This window comes from Oncorhynchus kisutch, linkage group LG9, assembly GCF_002021735.2.
Source record: "Oncorhynchus kisutch isolate 150728-3 linkage group LG9, Okis_V2, whole genome shotgun sequence".
In the NCBI taxonomy this organism is placed as follows: Eukaryota; Metazoa; Chordata; class Actinopteri; order Salmoniformes; family Salmonidae; genus Oncorhynchus; species Oncorhynchus kisutch.
This window is the reverse complement of record NC_034182.2, coordinates 27615916-27635485: the sequence shown is the minus strand read 5'-3', so window position 1 is coordinate 27635485 and position 19570 is coordinate 27615916. Positions and strand designations below refer to the sequence as shown.

Sequence of the window (19570 nt, the reverse complement as noted above, 5' to 3'; positions counted from 1 at the left end):
CAAACCACTCTCCCACACAACGCCTTACTCATGGTCTGTGGTTGTGAGGCCGGACGGATGCGGCTTATGGTAGAGAAAGGAACATTCAATTCTCTGGCAACAGCTCTGGTGGACATTCTTGCAGTCAGCATGCCAATTGCACTCACCTTCAAAACTTGAGATATCTGTGGCATTGTGTTGTGTGACAAATTTTAGAGTGGCCTTTTATTGTCCCCAGCACAAGGTGTACCTGTGTAATAATCAAATCAAATCAAAATCAAATTTTATTTGTCACATACACATGGTTAGCAGATGTTAATGCGAGTGAAGCGAAATGCTTGTGCTTCTAGTTCCGACAATGCAGTAATAACGAACAAGTAATCTAACTAACAATTCCAAAAAACTACTGTCTTATACACAGTGTAAGGGGATAAAGAATATGTACATAAGGATATATGAATGAGTGATGGTACAGAGCAGCATAGGCAAGATACAGTAGATGATATCGAGTACAGTATAACATATGAGATGAGTATGTAAACAAAGTGGCATAGTTAAAGTGGCTAGTGATATATGTATTACATAAGGATGCAGTCGATGATATAGAGTACAGTATATACGTATGCATATGAGATGAATAATGTAGGGTAAGTAACATTATATAAGGTATTATTGTTTAAAGTGGCTAGTGATATATTTACATCATTTCCCATCAATTCCCATTATTAAAGTGGCTGGAGTTGAGTCAGTGTCATTGACAGTGTGTTGGCAGCAGCCACTCAATGTTAGTGGTGGCTGTTTAACAGTCTGATGGCCTTGAGATAGAAGCTGTTTTTCAGACTCTCGGTCCCAGCTTTGATGCACCTGTACTGAGCTCGCCTTCTGGATGACAGCGGGGTGAACAGGCAGTGGCTCGGGTGCTTCTTGATATGCCACAGCTGTCAAGTGGATGGATCATCTTGGCCAAGGAGAAATGCTCACTAACAGGGATGTAAACAAATTTGTGCACAAAGTTTGATAGAAATAAGCTTTTTGTTCATATGGAAAATGTCTGGGATCTTTTATTTCTGCTCATGAAACATGGAACCAACACTTTACATGATCCGTTTATATTGTTATTCAGTGGAGATGGAACACACATCCTAAGAAAGGGGGAAGGAGAGGAGATGAGTAGAGGAATCCACTTCAGACTATTTAGCTGCGCCCCTAGGCTCTGGCAAGATGGCCAACCATGTGCCCCAATTAGCTAATTAATTACCTCAATCACAGCACCACCCCCATATAAAAGTGCCAGAAAGAGAACATGCTACTCATCAACTGCTGTTTTTTTTGTCTAGGATATTGTCAGTACGTGATAGTTGATGTTGTGTTAACGAGCAGGTGTAGTTTACTAGCTGTTCCTGGTTAGACACTTCTACTGCTCAGTGGCAATGGCTTTTGGGTGTTGGGTGGGGTAAGTTTGGTGGTGGGCTTAAATGTTTTGAATAAGTGTTTTGATGCTGGCAACCTTTATTGACCTGTGCTATTGATTTTCATAGAGTATTTGTACTCCTGTCTGTATGGCCTAGTGTAAGATGTTCTGACCTTCCAGGAGGTAAGAAACTTAAATTGGGTCAGATTTTTTTATACAAGCTATAGAACAGGGGCATTGTTGAGAATCATTTAGCTTCCACCCTTCAGATTCTCACCTTGTGTCTTTTTTATAGGGGCCATTGAGACTGCATGCCGGGATCGATACCTGTTGGTAACAACCCAACTCTCATTTGCTGGGAACCAACCTCGCTTTGAAGCGGTTGGTAAGTAGGCTTTTAACCTTTAATTCTGATGCGAAATGGGCATGAAACCAGTTTTGGTCAGCTTATGAACGTGGCATCTTAACTTGTCTTGGCCAGGGTTTGGTAGCTGGTGCTGCAGTATATTTCAGTCTCACTGTGCCTGTTGGACCACTTAAGAATAAACTGATTTTTATTAAGTATTGGACCTGAGCATATTCAAATTATTTGATTTGACCCAGTTCTTTACCCTTATCTAGATACTGATGGCGTTCACCCCATCACTAAGCAGTATGGGTCAGAGTGTGGCTACATGTTCAGTATCCTTCTTCTGCGTGGCCATGCTGAACTCAGAGCCTCCTATTTCTCCTGCCACACTGACAACCAGGTTCATATATTTTCTGTGCATTTTCTTTTCAAAGCCATAACACATGGGCTCACTGGTTAAATCAACATATCAATTACATTGAACCAATGTGGCGTTGCCATTGAATTGACATCTGTGCCCATTGGAGGGCTTTTAAATATATTTTATAGTTAAATTGCTACCAAATGTCTCAGTTGAAGGTCTTGCTTTTGTATCTTAGGATGATGAGGTGTTCACTTTTAGCTTTAACTTGATCACAACTGCTGCAAGTGGAGTGGAAACCACCTACATTGTGAATGCAACATGCTTCCTCCCTCTACCCTGGTCCCCCAGAGAAGTCAGCTGCGAGGAGAACTATATGGAGGTACTGATGCATGGATCTAGACTGTATCCAGGGCTCGGAGGTGGGCTTGTGTTTTTATAGGAGAGTGTTGTTACCCTGTAGGTGTCAATGAGGAGTGACGTTTCCTGTCTGTCTGGTACAACGGATGCCTGGACTGCTGCCCTTGCTAAAGTAAGCTAAAGGCTATTTGGCAAATTCTCAATTAGATGAGCTAAACTAGTTTGTCCCCAATACCACCATGCATGCCTTGTCTCTTGTTCCCCATCAGGCCCACAGCTCTGCCACGTCTACCTGGCAGGTGATGTTCCAGCAGGAGGGGCAGCAGCTGATTCCCATGTCATTCTCAGAGGCTCGGGAGCTGGGCTACGTGTTCCACCTCACCCAGGGGAGACTGGTGTTCCGCTCACCCTATACACCACGGTCTGTCATGGGGTCTGTCTCAATGGTGAGGATTTAATTGTCCTCTATCTTTGTTGTCTTCAGACTTGCTTAATTTGACATTAACGACCTAGACTGGTGGCTGTATTCCGAGAGTGTCTTTCATTGCGTAATGTTTAAAACCAGGGTTATGCAGGATGGGAAGGAAGCCACTTATTTAGACTACTGAAATGCCCCTTTTGTACTGTTGGCAAGTACACTTAATTCTTTAATTCCAGATCAATGGTTCAGTGGTGGAGGTGGTCCATCCCATACTCTTCTCCAGGCAGAGATGGGTGGTTATGATGGTGGACTGGATTGTTGCTTGCAGCACTAGTAAGTTCCAGTGCAATATCAGGTTCCACATAATCAAGGATCAGACCTGAAGGGACTGGATTGTCTTAAGCAATAGTGATGGCTCAGTTAAGCAAATAATACTTTCACCTATGAAGTTATTTCAGATCTGTGAGATGTTTTGATCACTCGGTTGCAGAGGAAGAATTGCTCACTGGTTCGTAACACTTGTAATCTTTCCAGATGAAGGGATGTACGATGGAGCGGGGCTGGTCTGGCAGACCCCTACTCTGCTCTCCCCGCTGGTCTCTGGCCTCTCTGGGTTGGAGAGCATCAAGTTCTCAATGGGGGTGGATGGTGAGCTCCTGGATGAGCCCATCACAGCAGAGCGAGGCTACAGCCTGGACATCAGTGACACCACTGTCCAGATCAGCGTCCCCTTCAACGCTGCCGGAGGATACAGAAAAGTCAGTAGCGTACTAGGCCGGCATCTGACCATTCACATGGAGACGCTTACCTTGTATTCTGATGTAGAGAAGCTGCAAATGGCTTCAGTCATGTCCTCTGTAAACCATGAATATTCTACTTTGTAACATATAACATAATGGCAGATGCTTCATAACGGTTTCAACTCTTCCAGAGCTTTGTGATGGACAACATGTACCATGAGTTCTATGTGGTCCATCTCTACTATGAACAAATCTTTCTTGATGACTGTGGTGTGGAGACACGACTCCGCCTCCACAGGCCCATGAACACACCTCTTCTGATCCAGCACCTCTCCATCATTAACCGTAAGGAGTTCTTCTAGCCAATCCGAAGTGGATCTTCAGCTCCATGGTCATGATTGCTAATGACCCTGTTGTCCTTCTCCCACCACAGAAACAGTCCTTGAGGATCGTGTGTTTACCGTTTACCTGGGGAACCTCTACTACGATGTTGACCTGGTGGCTGTGACGCTCAATGGTCATAACTTCACCATACTAGATGCGACTAAAAGTGGCCGCGTCATAACCATGGTCCCCCGGCCCAATAGTAACCTTCATGCCTACATTCTCAGGCTGCCATTTGAGGATGCTGCTGTTCACAAGCTGGTGAAGAGAAATATTTATGTTTACTCTTTAATGAACTACTGTGGTTTTTCTCAGTATTTCCTCGTGACTTCTCATTGGAGGATATCCAAGGTTTCTCCCCTGAACTTTCTCCAATGGGATTCACCCCTAGTTTGTGGATATAAGGTTTTGTTTCTCAATGAGTGTTCATATCCATAGTACTCTCCAGAGGGGCTTCTTCAGTTCTCGATGGACATCAACTACACGTTGGTCATCCTGCCTCAAGAGGAGCCTTACTACTACCTGGCCTCAGTCGTGGCTCAGTTCAATGATGTCTGTAAGTTGACTTTAACTTTAGTAAGAGACCTGGGATGGAATGCTATTTCTCAAGATGGCCTTCTGGTTCTGACCACTGCCTAACGTGGACGCAGCCCAGCGATCTACCACTGTTTACCCCTGATGTCATCTTGGCACTATTGACTAAACTATTGGGCCGATCTTCTCTTCGTCAGTTCCTCCGGTCTTCAAAGGCATCTGCAATGAGAAAAGCATCAGTTTCCAGATGGACCATAAGCCATTTGACTACCTGTGGGAGGTGGGTGTTGGCCCCTACATTCTGACCACAAATCTGGCAGCCAAGCGGGGCTACATCATGCAGAATGACAGCAAGAGTCTGACCCTGGAAGTGCCCCTCTTCTCTGTTGGCTACACTTATAAGGTGAGATGCTCCTTGGTCAAGCGCTTAAATTGCCTTGGCGTTGGCTCAAGTAGGAGTTATAATTATTTAAAATGTACCTGCTCTTTTTTTCCCCCCAGGACATCAATTTGAAGCAGTTCTACGGCTCGTTTGAAATTCACTCACGACTTCCTAAGACCTTGGAGGTCAAGAGTTCCTTGGCCAAAGCTTGTCTCTTCCAGACTACTGAGGTCATAGGTAACTACTAGTGCCTCATCTTTGCTGCAACTTAATTTATTGCCTGACTGTTTAGTGTTGATCATTCACTTTGTTCTAGCCCAGCTCTAACACAACTTTCTCTAGTGTGTTCCACTGAAGGGGTGGTGACAGTCGTTACTGATGTGACTCTGGCCATCCCTGGAGCTGAACCCAACGGAACCTTTCTCCTGGACTCCACCTGCAGGCCTCAAGAGACAGATGACACCAGGGTTCTCTTTAGCTTTGGACTCCACAGCTGTGGTACCAGGGTCCAGGTATAACTGTCCAACCCATACAATTTGAATCATTCAAGTGACTGGCCCTACCAGTGACTACTTCAAATGAGTTTGCCAGCATCTAACCTGGTAACCCAGAACTCATCTTGCTTAATTTGTTCAGCTGCATGACTTAGTTCTGGTTACATATGTCTTAGAATTTGCCCAATCCTGATGCGTCCAAATCTGCAAAATAAACGCTGGAACTACTGCTGTCATCAATGCATCCCGTCATTGGTGCAGAATCGGTCCATGAGATTAGCAAGCCTCAATCTCAAACCGTCAGCATACAGGCTGAATATTTAAATTAATATTCACTTTGACTGACAGGTGTCTATATTTCTCATGAGGCCTGACAAGGGAACAGTTTAGTTTATACATGGCTTGCAATAGTTTGATCATTTTCATTGACTCATGTTCAGGCTTGTTACATCCTCTTGTCATCTAGGTTGACCATCAGCATGTTACCTATGAAAATGAGATCAACGTTGAGCACAAGAGCCAATCTGTGAATGCACCAGTCAAAACCAGGGATACTGCCTCTGTGTACGTGACTTCACTAATCTACTGCCTCATTGGTTAAAATAAATATTCACGTCAGTCATTAACTTTCACTACAGGCACTTGTGGCTTTAATGTTCAGTTCTCTTTTTAGGGTGACAGTTCGGTGTGTCTATCCACTGAGTGACCTATACAAGCTGTTTGCATATTGGCGGTTTGAGGCAGACTCTCCAGGAGTTGGCACCATCTTGACTAGAGTTCCTGTAAAAAGTAAGTGTTCGGTAGTTGTGCAGCTAAAGAGGGTGGTAAAACTGTTACAGCTTTTTACACCTGACTCTCTGTCCAATCGTAGCATTTCCACCCACTACCCTCACCACCACCAGAAGACCGTTGACCTCCACAACTACTTCCAACACAGGCCTTAGTCCTGGGAGGCAAATGCCTGGCATCAACCCTAGGGCTAAATATGTCAAAGTCTTCAGCTGGCAAATGAACCAACCTAAAGGAACCACTTAGGCCCAGACCCCAGTCACTCTCCATACAATGGTATGAGATGGAGAAATCTGTTCTACACGTCATATTCCTAGATGAGATCTAACTTAATTTTATTCTCTCCACAGGAACAAATGAAACCACTGACTGAATCGGGAGTGATTGCGGTGTTTGTGAATATAATTAAGTCTGGTTCTTAATAAATATTTTCTTACAATCTGTACCTTGTCCTGATTGTTATGGGATGTGGCTGCATCGGGTTTGGGGAATATATCACAAGTGAGGACTTTATTTGGGAACAAAGTTGGCTAGGTAAATGCTTTGTGTGCGACGCTTTCATGTCACTTAAGACTCACGTTGGCCTTTAAGGGGTGATCAGCAGTTCTAACTGTGGCCACCTTCAGTTAACTGCTGCAGGATGTGGCTTGACTAATTCAAGCACTCAGCTTCAGACTGCTTTTTGGTAGCAAGGCGTACATGAGATCAAAAATAATTAACCATGTTGAGGCTAGTGTTACTAGATATTGAGTCAAGCAAGCTCGAGGCAAGTGTGATTCCAAAATTAATGGCTGACTTACAGATTCCCTTTTATCATTCTATAACTTATAAAGCCTCTGTAGACATGCTTTTGTAGTACTTCACTTGAAATGGCACATGGCTGGCATAGCTGAGCACATATGCTATAGAGACTAATGACATGCTATAGAAACAGTCTTCTGTGACTGCAAAGGGTGTTGCTAGATAAGTTGACTTGTCATGAGTATGTCTGACCACTTATGCCTAGAATTAAGGCTCAAACTTGAGTTATACAGATTTTACCTGGATGCTTTAAGGCTGTTCAGGTACCCCCAATTCTGACCTTACACAACACTGCATCAGCCAGTGTCAAGTTGCATGTTATTTAAATGCTAAATTGTAACTGGTCCCATCAGAACGTGGCATAGGTCTAGATTGCACAAGTCAAATCCTGGTAGAAGTGATTCAGCCAATTATAATCTTTAAAGTTGGCGGTGGTCCAGCTTGTTCATTGATGGATGTGTCATTAACGGGCTACTTGAGTGTTTGGCGTAGTTGATTTGATAATCAGAATCACATTTGACTGGACAAATTGCTCCAGACAACTAGCCTTCAGCTAGATGCCAATGATCATCCAACAATGGTAGGCCTATAGTTGGCTTTTGGTTAGAAGCATTTGATTGGCATAGGCTATATTTCTTGATTTGTGTGCACAACTATTCTCAAAGCGAGACCAATGTGAACGTAGGCATTTAGGTGCATTGTCAGAGATCAAGGAATCTTAAGTTCAATTTTCTAATTCAATCGAATGCTTTATTACAAATGTAAGGAAAGAGTTCTGTCACATTGAAGTCCAAGCATTCAACTTATGGACAGCTCATGAACTAGGGTGTCAATGTTTTAATTGAACTCGTATCATATTTCATGTAGGAGACTTGTTTTGCATGTGTTTGTGTGGAATTACCTCTGCTGAGAGGGTAGGCAGTTTACCCACTTTCTCAGACAAATACATTGTGGGTATAGGAACTGAAACTGAACTCAAATATAACATGTAAAGTGTTGGTCCCAAGTTTCATGAGCTGAAATAAAAGATCCCTGAAATGTTCCATACACCACTTATTTCTCACATTTTGTGCACAAATGTATTTTACCAGTTAGTGAGCATTTTAACTTTGAGATAATCCATCCACCTGACAGGTGTGGCATGTCAAGAAGCTGATTAAACCGCTGGGGATGAAAGGCCACTAAATGGTGTAGTTTTGTCAACACAATACCACAGATGTCTCAAGTTATGAGGGAGTGTGCAATTTGCATGATTGCAGGAACATCCACCAGAGCCGTTGCCAGACAATTAAGTTTTACAGAATTTGGCAGTTCGTCCAACCGGCCTCACAACCGCAGACCACGTGTCACCACGCCAGCCCGTGACCTCCGGCTTCTTCATCTGCGGGATCATCTGAGACCAGCTACCCGGACAGCTGATGAAACTGTGGGTTTAGACAACTGAAGAATTTCTGTATCTGACAGTTTGTGCAATCTCAGGGAAGATCATCTGTATGCTTGTAGTCCTCACCAGGGTCTTGACCTGGCTGCAGTTTGGCATTGTAACCAACTTCAGTGGGCAAATGCTCACTTTCAATGGCCACTGGCATGCTGGAGATGTGTGCTTTACAAGGATTAATCCAGGTTTCAAATGAACCGGGCAGATGGTAGACATCTTGTGGGTGAGCGGTTTGCTGATGTCAACAGAGTGGCAGTGGGGTTATGGTATGGGCAGGCACAAACTACGGACAATGAACACAATTGTATTATATCAATGGTAATTTGAATGTGCAGAGATACTGTGACGATCTCCTGAGGCCCATTGTAGTGCCATTCATCAGCCGCCATCCCCCCATGTTTCAGCATGGTCATGCACGGCCCAATGTCGCAAGGATCTGTAGACAATTCATGGAAGCTGAAAATGTCCCATTTATTCCTTGGCCTGCATACTCACCAGACATGTCACCCATTGAGCATGTTTGGGATGCTCTGGATCGACATGTACGACAGCGTGTTTCAGTTCCCTCCAATATCCAGCAACTTCGCACAGCCATTATAGAGGAGTGGGAGAACATTCCACAGGCCACAATCAACATCCTGATCAACTCTATGAGATATGATGCACCGCATGAGGCATATGGTGGTCACACCAGAAACTGATGGGTTTGCTGACTCACGCTTCTACTTTTTTTTAAAGGCATCTCTGAACAACAGATGGATATCTGAATTGATGTGAAATCCATAGATAAATTTATTTCAATGGACTGGATTCCTTAAATGGGGCGGCAGGGTAGCCTAGTGGTTCCAGCTTTGGACTAGTAACTGAAAGGTTGCAAGTTCAAATCCCCGAGCTGACAAGGTACAAATCTGTCCTTCTGTCCCTGAACAGGCAGTTATAACCCACTGTTCCCTGGTTGGCCGTCATTGAAAATAAGAATTTGTCTTAACTGACTTGCCTAGTTAAATAAAGGTAAAAATATAATGTTTTCAAAAAAACTAACTCAGTAAAATCGTTGCATGTTGCGTTTATATTTTGGTTCAGTATAGAACCAAAGATCAGTACCTCTGTGATGTGCTCACAGCTAACTTCTCTGGACACTAGGGCAGAGGAGACCAGGTGTTAGATATAGTGTAGCTTGTCTCCACTGTTGTTAGTCATGAACAAGTTGAATTTAAAGGTGAACACCTTGTCCTCCTAAGAGGGTAGATTTTTTTTTTAAATGGTGTGGTTGGAAGCCCATGGGCTTATAGAAAACCACACCTCAAAAAAACTATGCACAATATATCCACTACCGTTCAAAGATTTGGGGTCACATAGAAATGTTCTTGTTTTTGAAAAAAAACTAATATTTTTTGTCCATTAAAATAACATAAAATTGATCAGAAATACAGTGTAGACGTTGTAAATGACTACTGTGTCTGGAAAATGCTGATTTTTAAAGGAATATGTACATAGGCGTACAGAGGCCCATTATCAGCAACCATCACTCCTGTGTCCCAATGGCACGTTGTGTTAGCTAATCCAAGTTTATCATTTTAAAAGGCAAATTTATCATTTGAAAACCCTTTTGAAATTATGTTAGCACAGCTGAAAACTGTTTAAAAAAAATGCTGATTAAAGAAGCAATAAAACTGCTCTTCTTTGGACTCGTTGAGTATCTGGGGCATCAGCATTTGTGGGTTCGATTACAGGCTCAAAATGGCCAGAAACAAAGAACTTTCTTCTGAAACTCATGTCTATTCTTGTTCTGAGAAATGAAGGCTATTCCATGTGAGAAATTGTCAAGAAACTGAAGATCTGGTGCAACGCTGTGCACTACTTGCAACTGACAGTTATCCTGTAAGTCTATGTCGTTGTCTTTTGTTTGAATTGTTTACGTGTCCGCTGTGCGGGGGAAATGATAAGACAAGCGGAACTACGTAGCTAATACTGTTGTAACGGGGATCCTTATTGTAGCAACACACTTTTGGAGGGAAGGCAATCCCGCGCTATGTTAGCTAAATTTTCATGTCATCTGGTGTAGTTCATAAAGGTGGAAGCGTGTATGTTAGGATGGTAACGTTATAATAATTAAGGATGAAGTGTGAATTCATGCCAGGAATAATAAATGTGAAGTTGCGCCTGTGTTTTGGGCTTCACCCATGTTTGTCCCTGTTACTGTGCTTGAGGATATTAAAGCGTTTTTTCCCGTCTACCTTCTGCTCTCTGCGTCTGACTCCACACCCATCACTATCCCAACGTTACAGTACTAAGGTTTAAATTACAGTGAATTAGAGAATAAATTACCTACTCACTTATCCAAACCTTACCTAGAATTGATTTGATTTGATTTAGAATGTCAGAAAGAGGTAGTTTCACTATAGGTGATAGAGATGGGGTGGGTCAAGTTGAGCATCTGCAGCAACACCTCGCAAACTTCAAGCCTTCATCAGAACAAACAGAGTGTTACGGTTTTCTAGGTGTGAAGGATAGTCGGACCAAAATGCAGCGTGACTATTGCAATCCATGTTTATTAAACAACGTAAACACGAATATTACAAAAAAACAATAAACGTAATGTGAAAACCGAAACAGCCTAAACTGGTGCAAACTGACACAGAGGACACTAAGGACAATCACCCACGACAAACTCAAAGAATATGGCTGCCTAAATATGGTTCCCAATCAGAGACAACGATAAACACCTGCCTCTGATTGAGAACCACTCCAGACAGCCATAGACTTTGCTAGATAACCCCACTAGCTACAATCCCAATACATACACGCCAAAACCCCAAGACAAAACACACCACAATACAAAAACCCCATGCCACACCCTGGCCTGACCCAATACATGAAGAAAAACACAAAATACTTAGACCAGGACGTGACAGAACCCCCCCCCCCCTAAGGTGCGGACTCCCGAACGCACCTCAAAACAATAGGGAGGGTCCGGGTGGGCGTCTGTCCATGGTGGCGGCTCCAGCGCGGGATGTGGAACCCACTCAGTCAATGTCTTAGTCCCCTCTCGTCCCTGGATAGTCCACCCTCGCCGCCGACCATGGCATAGTAGTCCTCACCCAGAACCCCACTGGACTGAGGAGCAGATCGGGACTGATGGACAGCTCGGGACTGAGGCAGCTCGGGACTGAGGGGAAGCTCGGGAGTGAGAGAAAGCTCGGGGTAGTGAGAGAAAGCTCGGGGTAGTGAGAGAAAGCTCGGGGTAGTGAGAGAAAGCTCGGGGTAGTGAGAGAAAGCTCGGGGTAGTGAGAGAAAGCTCGGGAGTGAGAGGAAGCTCGGGAGTGAGAGGAAGCTCGGGAGTGAGAGGAAGCTCGGGAGTGAGAGGAAGCTCGGGAGTGAGAGGAAGCTCAGGAGTGAGAGGAAGCTCAGGCAGGTAGGTAGATCTACCAGATCCTGGCTGGCTGGTGGTTTCAGCAGATCCTGGCTGACTGGCAGATCCTGGCTGACTGGCGGATCTGGCGGATCCTGGCTGACTGGCGGATCCTGGCCGACTGGCAGTTCTGGCAGATCCCGGCCGACTGGCGGATCTGGAAGAGTCTGGTTGACTGGCAGATCTGGAAGAGTCTGGTTGACTGGCAGATCTGGAAGAGTCTGTTTGACTGGCAGATCTGGAAGAGTCTGTTTGACTGGCAGATCTGGAAGAGTCTGGCTGACTGGCAGATCTGGAAGAGTCTGGCTGACTGGCAGATCTGGAAGAGTCTGGCTGACTGGCAGATCAGGAAAAGTCTGGCTGACTGGCAGATCTGGAAGAATCTGGCTGACTGGCGGATCTGGAAGAGTCTGGCTGACTGGCAGATCTGGAAGAGTCTGGCTGACTGGCGGATCCTGGCAGACTGAAAGATCTGGCTGCTCCATGCTGACTGTTGGCTCTGGCTGCTCCATGCTGACTGGCGGCTCTGGCTGCTCCATGTAGGCTGACAGCTCTGGCGGCTTCATACAGACTGGCAGCTCTGGCGGCTCCGTGCATACTAGCGGCTCCGTGCATACTAGCAGCTCCTTGCAGACTGGCAGCTCCTTACAGACTGGCAGCTCCTTGCAGACTGACAGCTCCTTGCAGACTGACAGCTCCGTGCAGACTGGCAGCTCCTTACAGACTGGCAGCTCGGGCTGCTTCATGCAGACTGACAGCTCTAGCTGCTCCATGCAGACTGACATCTCTGGCTGCTCCATGCAGACTGACAGCTCTGGCTGCTCCATGCAGACTGGCAGCTCTGGCTTCTCCATGCAGGCTGGCAGCTCTGGCTTCTCCATGCAGGCTGGCAGCTCTGGCTGCGCTGAACAGGCGGGAGACTCCGGCAGCGCAGGAGAGGAGAGAGGCTCTGGATGCGCTGAACAGGCGGGAGACTCCGGCAGCGCAGGAGAGGAGAGAGGCTCTGGCTGCGCTGAACAGGCGGGAGACTCCGGCAGCGCAGGAGAGGAGAGAGGCTCCGGCTGCGCTGGAGAGGCGAGGCGCACTGTAGGCCTGATGCGTGGTGCTGGTACTGGTGGTACTGAACCGAGAACACGCACAGGAAGCCTGGTGCAGGGGAGCTGCTACCGGAGGGCTGGAGTGTGGAGGTGGCACAGGATGGGCTAGACCGTGAAGGCGTACTGGAGATCTTGAGAGCAGTGCTGGCACAGGACGTGCAAGGCTAGGGATGTGCACAGGAGGCCTGGTGCGTGAGGCTGGCACCAACTTCACCAGCCGACTAACACGCACCTCAGGACGAGTATGGAGCGCTAACCCAGGTGCCATCAAATCCCCGACACGTTCCGTCGGGCGAATTCCATGCAAAAAGCACCAACACAGCAACTCCCTCATTTCTCTCTCCTCCAATTTCCCCATTAACTCCTTCACAGTCTCTGCTTCGCTCACCTCCAACACCGGCTCTGGTTCTGGTCTCCTCCTTGGCTCCTCACGATAAACAGGGAGAGTTGGCTCAGGTCTGACTCCTGACTCTGCCACACTCTCCCTGAGCCCCCCCCCCCCAGGAAATTTTGGGGCTGACTCTCAGGCTTCCTTCCGAGTCGCCGTGCTGCCTCCTCATACCGGCGCTTTCTCCGCTTTCGCCGCCTCCAGTTCTTCTTTGGGGCGGCGATATTCTCCAGGCTGAGCCCAGGGTCCTTCTCCGTTTTGCATTTCCTCCCATGTCCAGAAATCCTTATTGCGCATCTCCTCTTTGAGCTGCTCCTGCCTGTTGACACGCTGCTTGGTCCGTTGGTGGTGGGTGATTCTGTTACGGTTTTCTAGGTGTGAAGGATAGTCGGACCAAAATGCAGCGTGACTATTGCAATCCATGTTTATTAAACAACGTAAACACGAATATTACAAAAAAATAAAATAAACGTAATGTGAAAACCGAAACAGCCTGGTGCAAACTGACACAGAGGACACTAAGGACAATCACCCACGACAAACTCAAAGAATATGGCTGCCTAAATATGGTTCCCAATCAGAGACAACGATAAACACCTGCCTCTGATTGAGAACCACTCCAGACAGCCATAGACTTTGCTAGATAACCCCACTAGCTACAATCCCAATACATACACACCAAAACCCCAAGACAAAACACACACCCAATACATACACACCACAATACAAAAACCCCATGCCACACCCTGGCCTGACCCATTACATGAAGAAAAAAACAAAATACTTAGACCAGGGCGTGACAGAACCCCCCCCCCCCCTGAGGTGCGGACTCCCGAACGCACCTCAAAACAATAGGGAGGGTCCGGGTGGGCATGACACAGAGCAGCAGGAAGAGGCCCAGACTGGTGTGGAGTCACTTCTGCCAGCGAATGATGATGCAGAGGCTGCTGATGAGATATCACAACAAGAGCCATGAAAAGGTGAGAGGGTCCGCAGGTTAACTGAAAAGGGCAGAGAACTGCGCGACGAAAGATGGAGACAGCTCGAACATCGTTTCAGGGTCAGCTATGAGAAGTGGAAGGCTCTGGTAAAGGAAGCAAAACTGTCACTGACAGGCTGTTGCTCTGAAGACCTACTAGAAGACCTCTTAAACAAGATTAGCCATACCTCTACAGAGCTAAACCTTGTCTACGTAAATTTGGTCAAATTGACATACGATATACGACGCAGAGTTGATACTTGTGAAGCAGTTACAATGTCTATTATCAAGACTGTAAGGTGTCATTTAAAAGGCAGGGACGAAGGTCAAAGTAACCAGATAGAGCTGCACTGGAAGGAAAGCAATTCCTTGTGCATGTCTGAACTCTCACATAAGTCAAGTCTCAACTATCAGCCCTCAAGTGCTTTCTCCCAGTCTCTAAGCAACTCCAGACTTTCAAGCATGTCATCTGTCAAGAGACAAGAGGCTGCGGCGGCTACTAACCAAGCAGCTTTAGAAGTAATGGTTAAGCAACAACGCCAACTAGAAGAGCTTCAGAGACTCGAAGATGAAGATAAGAAGAGGACAGCGGAGCAAGAACCTGAGGCTGTGAAACGCAGCTTAGAAGAAGCTAGGCTGCGAGTCAAGTTACAGGTAGAAATGCTGCCAGACGAAGGACGCTAGAAGACAAGCGTAGAGAGTTAGAGCGCCTAGAAGTGCTCAAGAAACTAAATGCTGCCAAGGCGCCGATGCAAGTGTATGAGCAAGATGAAAACTCAGAGGACGAGAAGAGAGAACTACTCTCTAACTGCAAATCTGTGAAAGAAGTCATGCACAGAGGTGGCTCATTTCACAGTCTTTCACCACAACATGTGACAAGCATACAACAAGAAGATGGCACCAAGACCATGTTCAGGTTGCTAGCGGAATCAATTAGGGAAAGCCGCCTCCCCATACCAGAACCAGTAACATTCAATGGAGAACCACTCTCGTTCACTGACTGGAAGGTCTCTTTTCAGACTCTGATAGACAGGAAGAACATACCAGCAAATGAGAAGATATATTACTTAAGAAAATATATCGGTGGGCCTGCCAAGAAAGCCTACCATGCTGCGTGAACCATTCTTGAAGAAAGGTACGGAAACAAATTCCTCATCGCCAAGTCCTTCAGAGATAAGCTCAATGCATGGCCTAAGATAGGATCCAAGGACAGTTTTGAACTTAGAGACCTTGTAGACTTTCTTCGCAGCTGCTATGTCTCAGAATAAGGGCCTGGAGGTGCTTAATGACTGTAATGATAGATAGGGCCGCACTGGAAGGACAGCAATTCCTTGTGCATGTCCGAACTCTCACATAAGTCAAGTCTCAACTATCAGCCCTCAAGTGCTTCCCCCAGGGCCTGGAGATGCTTAATGACTGTAATGAAAACCAAAACATCCTCGCTAAACTTCCAGATTGGCTAACTTCAAGATGGAATAGAAAGGTCATAGACATCTTATTAGACACTGAGACCTTTCCAAGCTTCAGTCAGTTTGTGAAGTTTCTCACGAGAGAAGCAAAGATCGCTTGCAATCCTGTGACATCCCTTCATGCTTTGAAACCAAGCGAAGATGGAAAACCTAAGACGCCAAGGATTCAAAGCCCCGGAGCAAGGGTATTAGCAACTAACTACTGTTACTAGTTCTGTCTTCTGTGAGAAGTGAGGTCACAGTCTCCACAAAAGATCATGGACAAGCCCACCGCAGAGCGACAGAAGTTTGTTCAAGAGAATAAATTTAAGGCCTGGGCATCGCTCGAAAGATTGTGAAAACAGGAAAACCTGCGACACGTGTCAGAGGCATCCATTCTGCCTGCATGAAGATTGTACTAAAGAAAGGTTAAGGGATAGGAAGACAGAGTCCCCACAAGATAAGGGGACAAGAGCGTCAATTGAGGCCATATCTAACAGAGTTGTAAGGGACATTAACAACACTCACACCTCCACAATCATTCCAGTATGGGTGTCAACCACAAGTGAGCAAGATCGTGAAGTTCTTGTGTATGCACTTCTTGACACCCAGAGACATATTTTAGCCCTTTTTCTCCCCAATTTCGTGGTATCCAATTGTTGTAGTAGCTACTATCTTGTCTCATCGCTACAACTCCCATACGGGCTCAGGAGAGTCGAAGGTTGAAAGTCATGCGTCCTCCGATACACAACCCAACCAGCCGTACTGCTTCTTAACACCGCGCATCCAACTCGGAAGCCAGCCGCACCAATGTGTCGGAGGGTACACCGTGCACCTGGCAACCTTGGTTAGCGCGCACTGCACCCGGCCCGCCACAGGAGTCGGTGGTGCGCGATGAGACAAGGACATCCCTACCGACCAAGCCCTCCCTAACCCGGACGATGCTAGGCCAATTGTGCGTCGCCCCACGGACCTCCCGGTCGCGGCCGGTTACGACAGAGCCTGGGCGTGAACCCAGGGACTCTGATGGCACAGCTGGCGCTGCAGTACAGCACCCTTAACCACTGCGCCACCCGGGAGGCCCACTTTTATCCTTGAAGAGACAACAAAGGCTCTCAATACAAGGAAGGACCCAGTCCAACTGAAACTCTCTACAATGGCTTCAAGGAATACCATTGTGCCATGCCAGAAGCTGTCTGGTTTGCAGGTTAGAGGGTTCTACTTGGAGAAGAAAATCCCTCTACCAACAACCTACTCGAGAGAGTTTATTCCTGCAAACAGAGATCATATTCCTACTCCAGAGACTGCAAGAGCATGGTCTCATCTTGAACACATTGCAGAGGAGATTGCTCCTCAACAAAGCTGTGATGTCGGTCTCTTAATTGGCTACAACTGCTCCCAGGCTCTCCTTCCAAGAGAAATTGTGTCTGGTAAGGGAAATCAGCCTTTCGCTCAGAGAACAGATCTTGGCTGCAGCATAGTCGGCTATGGAAATCCATGTATCGACTATGGCGACGCTATTGGAGTGAGTCATCGGGTTATCGTTAGACAGGTGATGCCAAGCTTTCAATCTTCTTCCAACCTCACAAATCAAGTACACTATGTTTGTAGAACACGTGTAAGAGAGGTAATCACAGCACTGGACATTATCAAGACGCTTGAATCTGACGCAAGGACAATGGACATTATGAGATGCCGCTGCCGTTTAAGGAAGAAAGACCCAACCTGCCGAACAATAAAACATGTGCAGTTCACCGTCTCAAGTTCCTGGAAAGGAGGCTAAGGAGAAACAAGCAGTACTACAAGGACTACACAGCATTCATGGAAGAGATCATAGCTTGTGGAGATGCTGAGAAGGTCTCCAAAGAGGAAATTAACAAGCATCCAGCATGGTACATCCCGCACCATGGGGTTTATCACCCACAAAAGCCTGGGAAGATACGAGTCGTCTTTGACTGCTCAGCTAAGTTTCGAGAGACGTCCTTGAATGACCATCTCCTTAGCGGTCCAGAGTTGACAAACACATTGCTGGGCTTCCTTTGTCGTTTTCGTAAGGGTCCAGTTGCAATTATGTGTGACGTAGAGTGCATTTTCCACCAGTTTCATGTGAAGACCAAGATTATCTACGGTTCCTTTGGTGGGAGAACAGAGATCGAGAGTCTCAACCCTCAGTGTATCGTATGAAGGTCCACTTGTTCGGCGCAGCTTCATCTCCTGGTTGCGCCAACTATGGTCTCAAAAATCTTGCTGCCGAAAGACGAGGAAGCTTCAGCGAGAAGTCTATCCAGTTCATAGAAAGAAACTTTTTTATGTTGATGATGGGTTGACAAGCATATCGTCTGAAGCTGAAGCGGCCCAGCTGGTGAAAGAAGCAAGAAAGCTTTGCAGCATCGGCAAACTTCGGTTGCACAAGTTTATCTCTAACAGCAAGGAAGTTATAGCCATAATTCCCAAAGAAGAACGTGCCGAGGATGCCAAAGACCTGGATATGTCTCTGGGTGAACCACACATGGAGAGAGCGCTTGGTGTACTGTGGTGTGTCGCATCAGACGAGTTCCAGTTTAGAGTAGTTGTCAAGGAACGCCCACTTACAAGAAGAGGAGTGTTGTCTACAGTAGCCTCTGTATATGATCCACTTGGGTTTGTGGCACCCTATGTCCTGGCAGGGAAGCAGATCTTGCAGCAGATGTGTCGTGACAAGATTGACCGGGATGACCCCCTTCCAGATGACCTACGTTCCCAGTGGGAATTCTGGCTCCAAGGTCTACAAAACTTGTCTGAAGTAAGGATACAACGATGCTACTTGCCATCAAGTTTCAAGGAGGTGCAGAGTTATGAGCACCATCACTTCTCTGACGCTAGTACCTCAGGTTATGGAGAGTGCTCATACCTCAGAACAATCAGCACAGCAGGAGAAGTTCATTGCTCCCTAGTTATGGGGAAGTCGAGAGTCGCCCCTTCCAAGGTTACGACCATACCACGACTGGAACTTTCAGCAGCGGTGGTAGATGTTCGAACAAGTGACATGCTCAAAACGGAGCTAGAGATACAAGGTCTACAGGAATACTTCTGGACAGACTCGAAGGTAGTTCTTGGCTACATAAACAATGAAGCCAGAAGATTCCACGTCTTTGTAGCTAACCGTATTCAACGCATTAAGCAAAGCACAGATCCCGAACAATGGAGATATGTGACCTCTGAAGAGAATCCTGCGGATCATGCTTCCAGAGGTCTCACATCAGAACAGTTCATGGCTTCCAACTGGTTCACAGGTCCAGACTTTCTTTGGCAAGAAGAACTTCCCAAAGGACAAGTCAAGGGGGAAGAGTTCTCAGACAATGGTCCAGAGCTGCAGAAATCCCTGGTCCATGATACCCAGGCAAAGGAAGAAAGATCCTTACTAGATCACCTTCACATGTTCTCAGACTGGGCAAGAGTGGTAAAAGCTATTGCCAGGCTCAAACGACGTGTCAAGGAAGCCATAGGCTTAAAATTGAGGTCCAGTGAAGCTACAAACATAGAAGAAAGGAGAGAGGCAGAGCTCACCATTATAAAGATGGTTCAAGAAGCAGCCTTCTCCCATGAGATACACAACCTTAGGCACCAGAAAGACATCAAGACCAAAGATAAAGCAAGCAAGTTGCATTTCTGGATGATCAAGGTATCCTCAGGGTGGGAGGTCGCTTGGCTCATGCAACTCTTCATTCCCATGTGAAGCATCTTGCAATCCTGCCAAGAGATAGTGCTTGACAAGCAGCACTGACAAGTGGCTATCATGAAAGAGTACGACACCAAGGACGTGG

At 46.3% G+C, this 19570-nt stretch overlaps 1 protein-coding gene across 2 annotated transcripts; it reads left to right on the top strand.

The window, feature by feature from the left end:
- The first annotated feature begins 1280 nt into the window (after positions 1–1280).
- LOC109879300 (uncharacterized) lies at positions 1281–6647 on the top strand. 2 transcript variants are annotated; one of them, XM_020471479.2, is made up of 19 exons: positions 1281–1432; positions 1518–1573; positions 1686–1775; positions 2012–2139; positions 2339–2482; positions 2564–2632; positions 2730–2906; positions 3118–3214; positions 3416–3639; positions 3813–3966; positions 4055–4266; positions 4444–4561; positions 4737–4942; positions 5041–5158; positions 5264–5433; positions 5882–5979; positions 6089–6204; positions 6287–6480; positions 6555–6647. In XM_020471479.2, the coding sequence occupies exons 1-18, from the start codon at positions 1410–1412 to the stop codon at positions 6448–6450; spliced, it is 2364 nt and encodes a 787-aa protein (XP_020327068.2). In that variant the 5' UTR covers positions 1281–1409; the 3' UTR covers positions 6451–6480; positions 6555–6647. The 2 variants fall into 2 exon arrangements, with proteins under 2 accessions (XP_020327068.2, XP_031688153.1); XM_031832293.1 differs by lacking the exon at positions 6287–6480 and having other exon boundaries at positions 1293–1432.
- Positions 6648–19570: the final 12923 nt, after the last annotated feature.

Excerpts from the sequence above, each read along its gene's own strand:
- LOC109879300 (XM_020471479.2), top strand. The coding sequence starts at position 1,410 with ATGGCTTTTGGGTGTTGGGTGGG. Across the intron at positions 1,776-2,011 it reads ACCTCGCTTTGAAGCGGTTG|ATACTGATGGCGTTCACCCC; the intron begins GTAAGTAGGCTT and ends ACCCTTATCTAG. Across the intron at positions 2,633-2,729 it reads GGACTGCTGCCCTTGCTAAA|GCCCACAGCTCTGCCACGTC; the intron begins GTAAGCTAAAGG and ends GTTCCCCATCAG.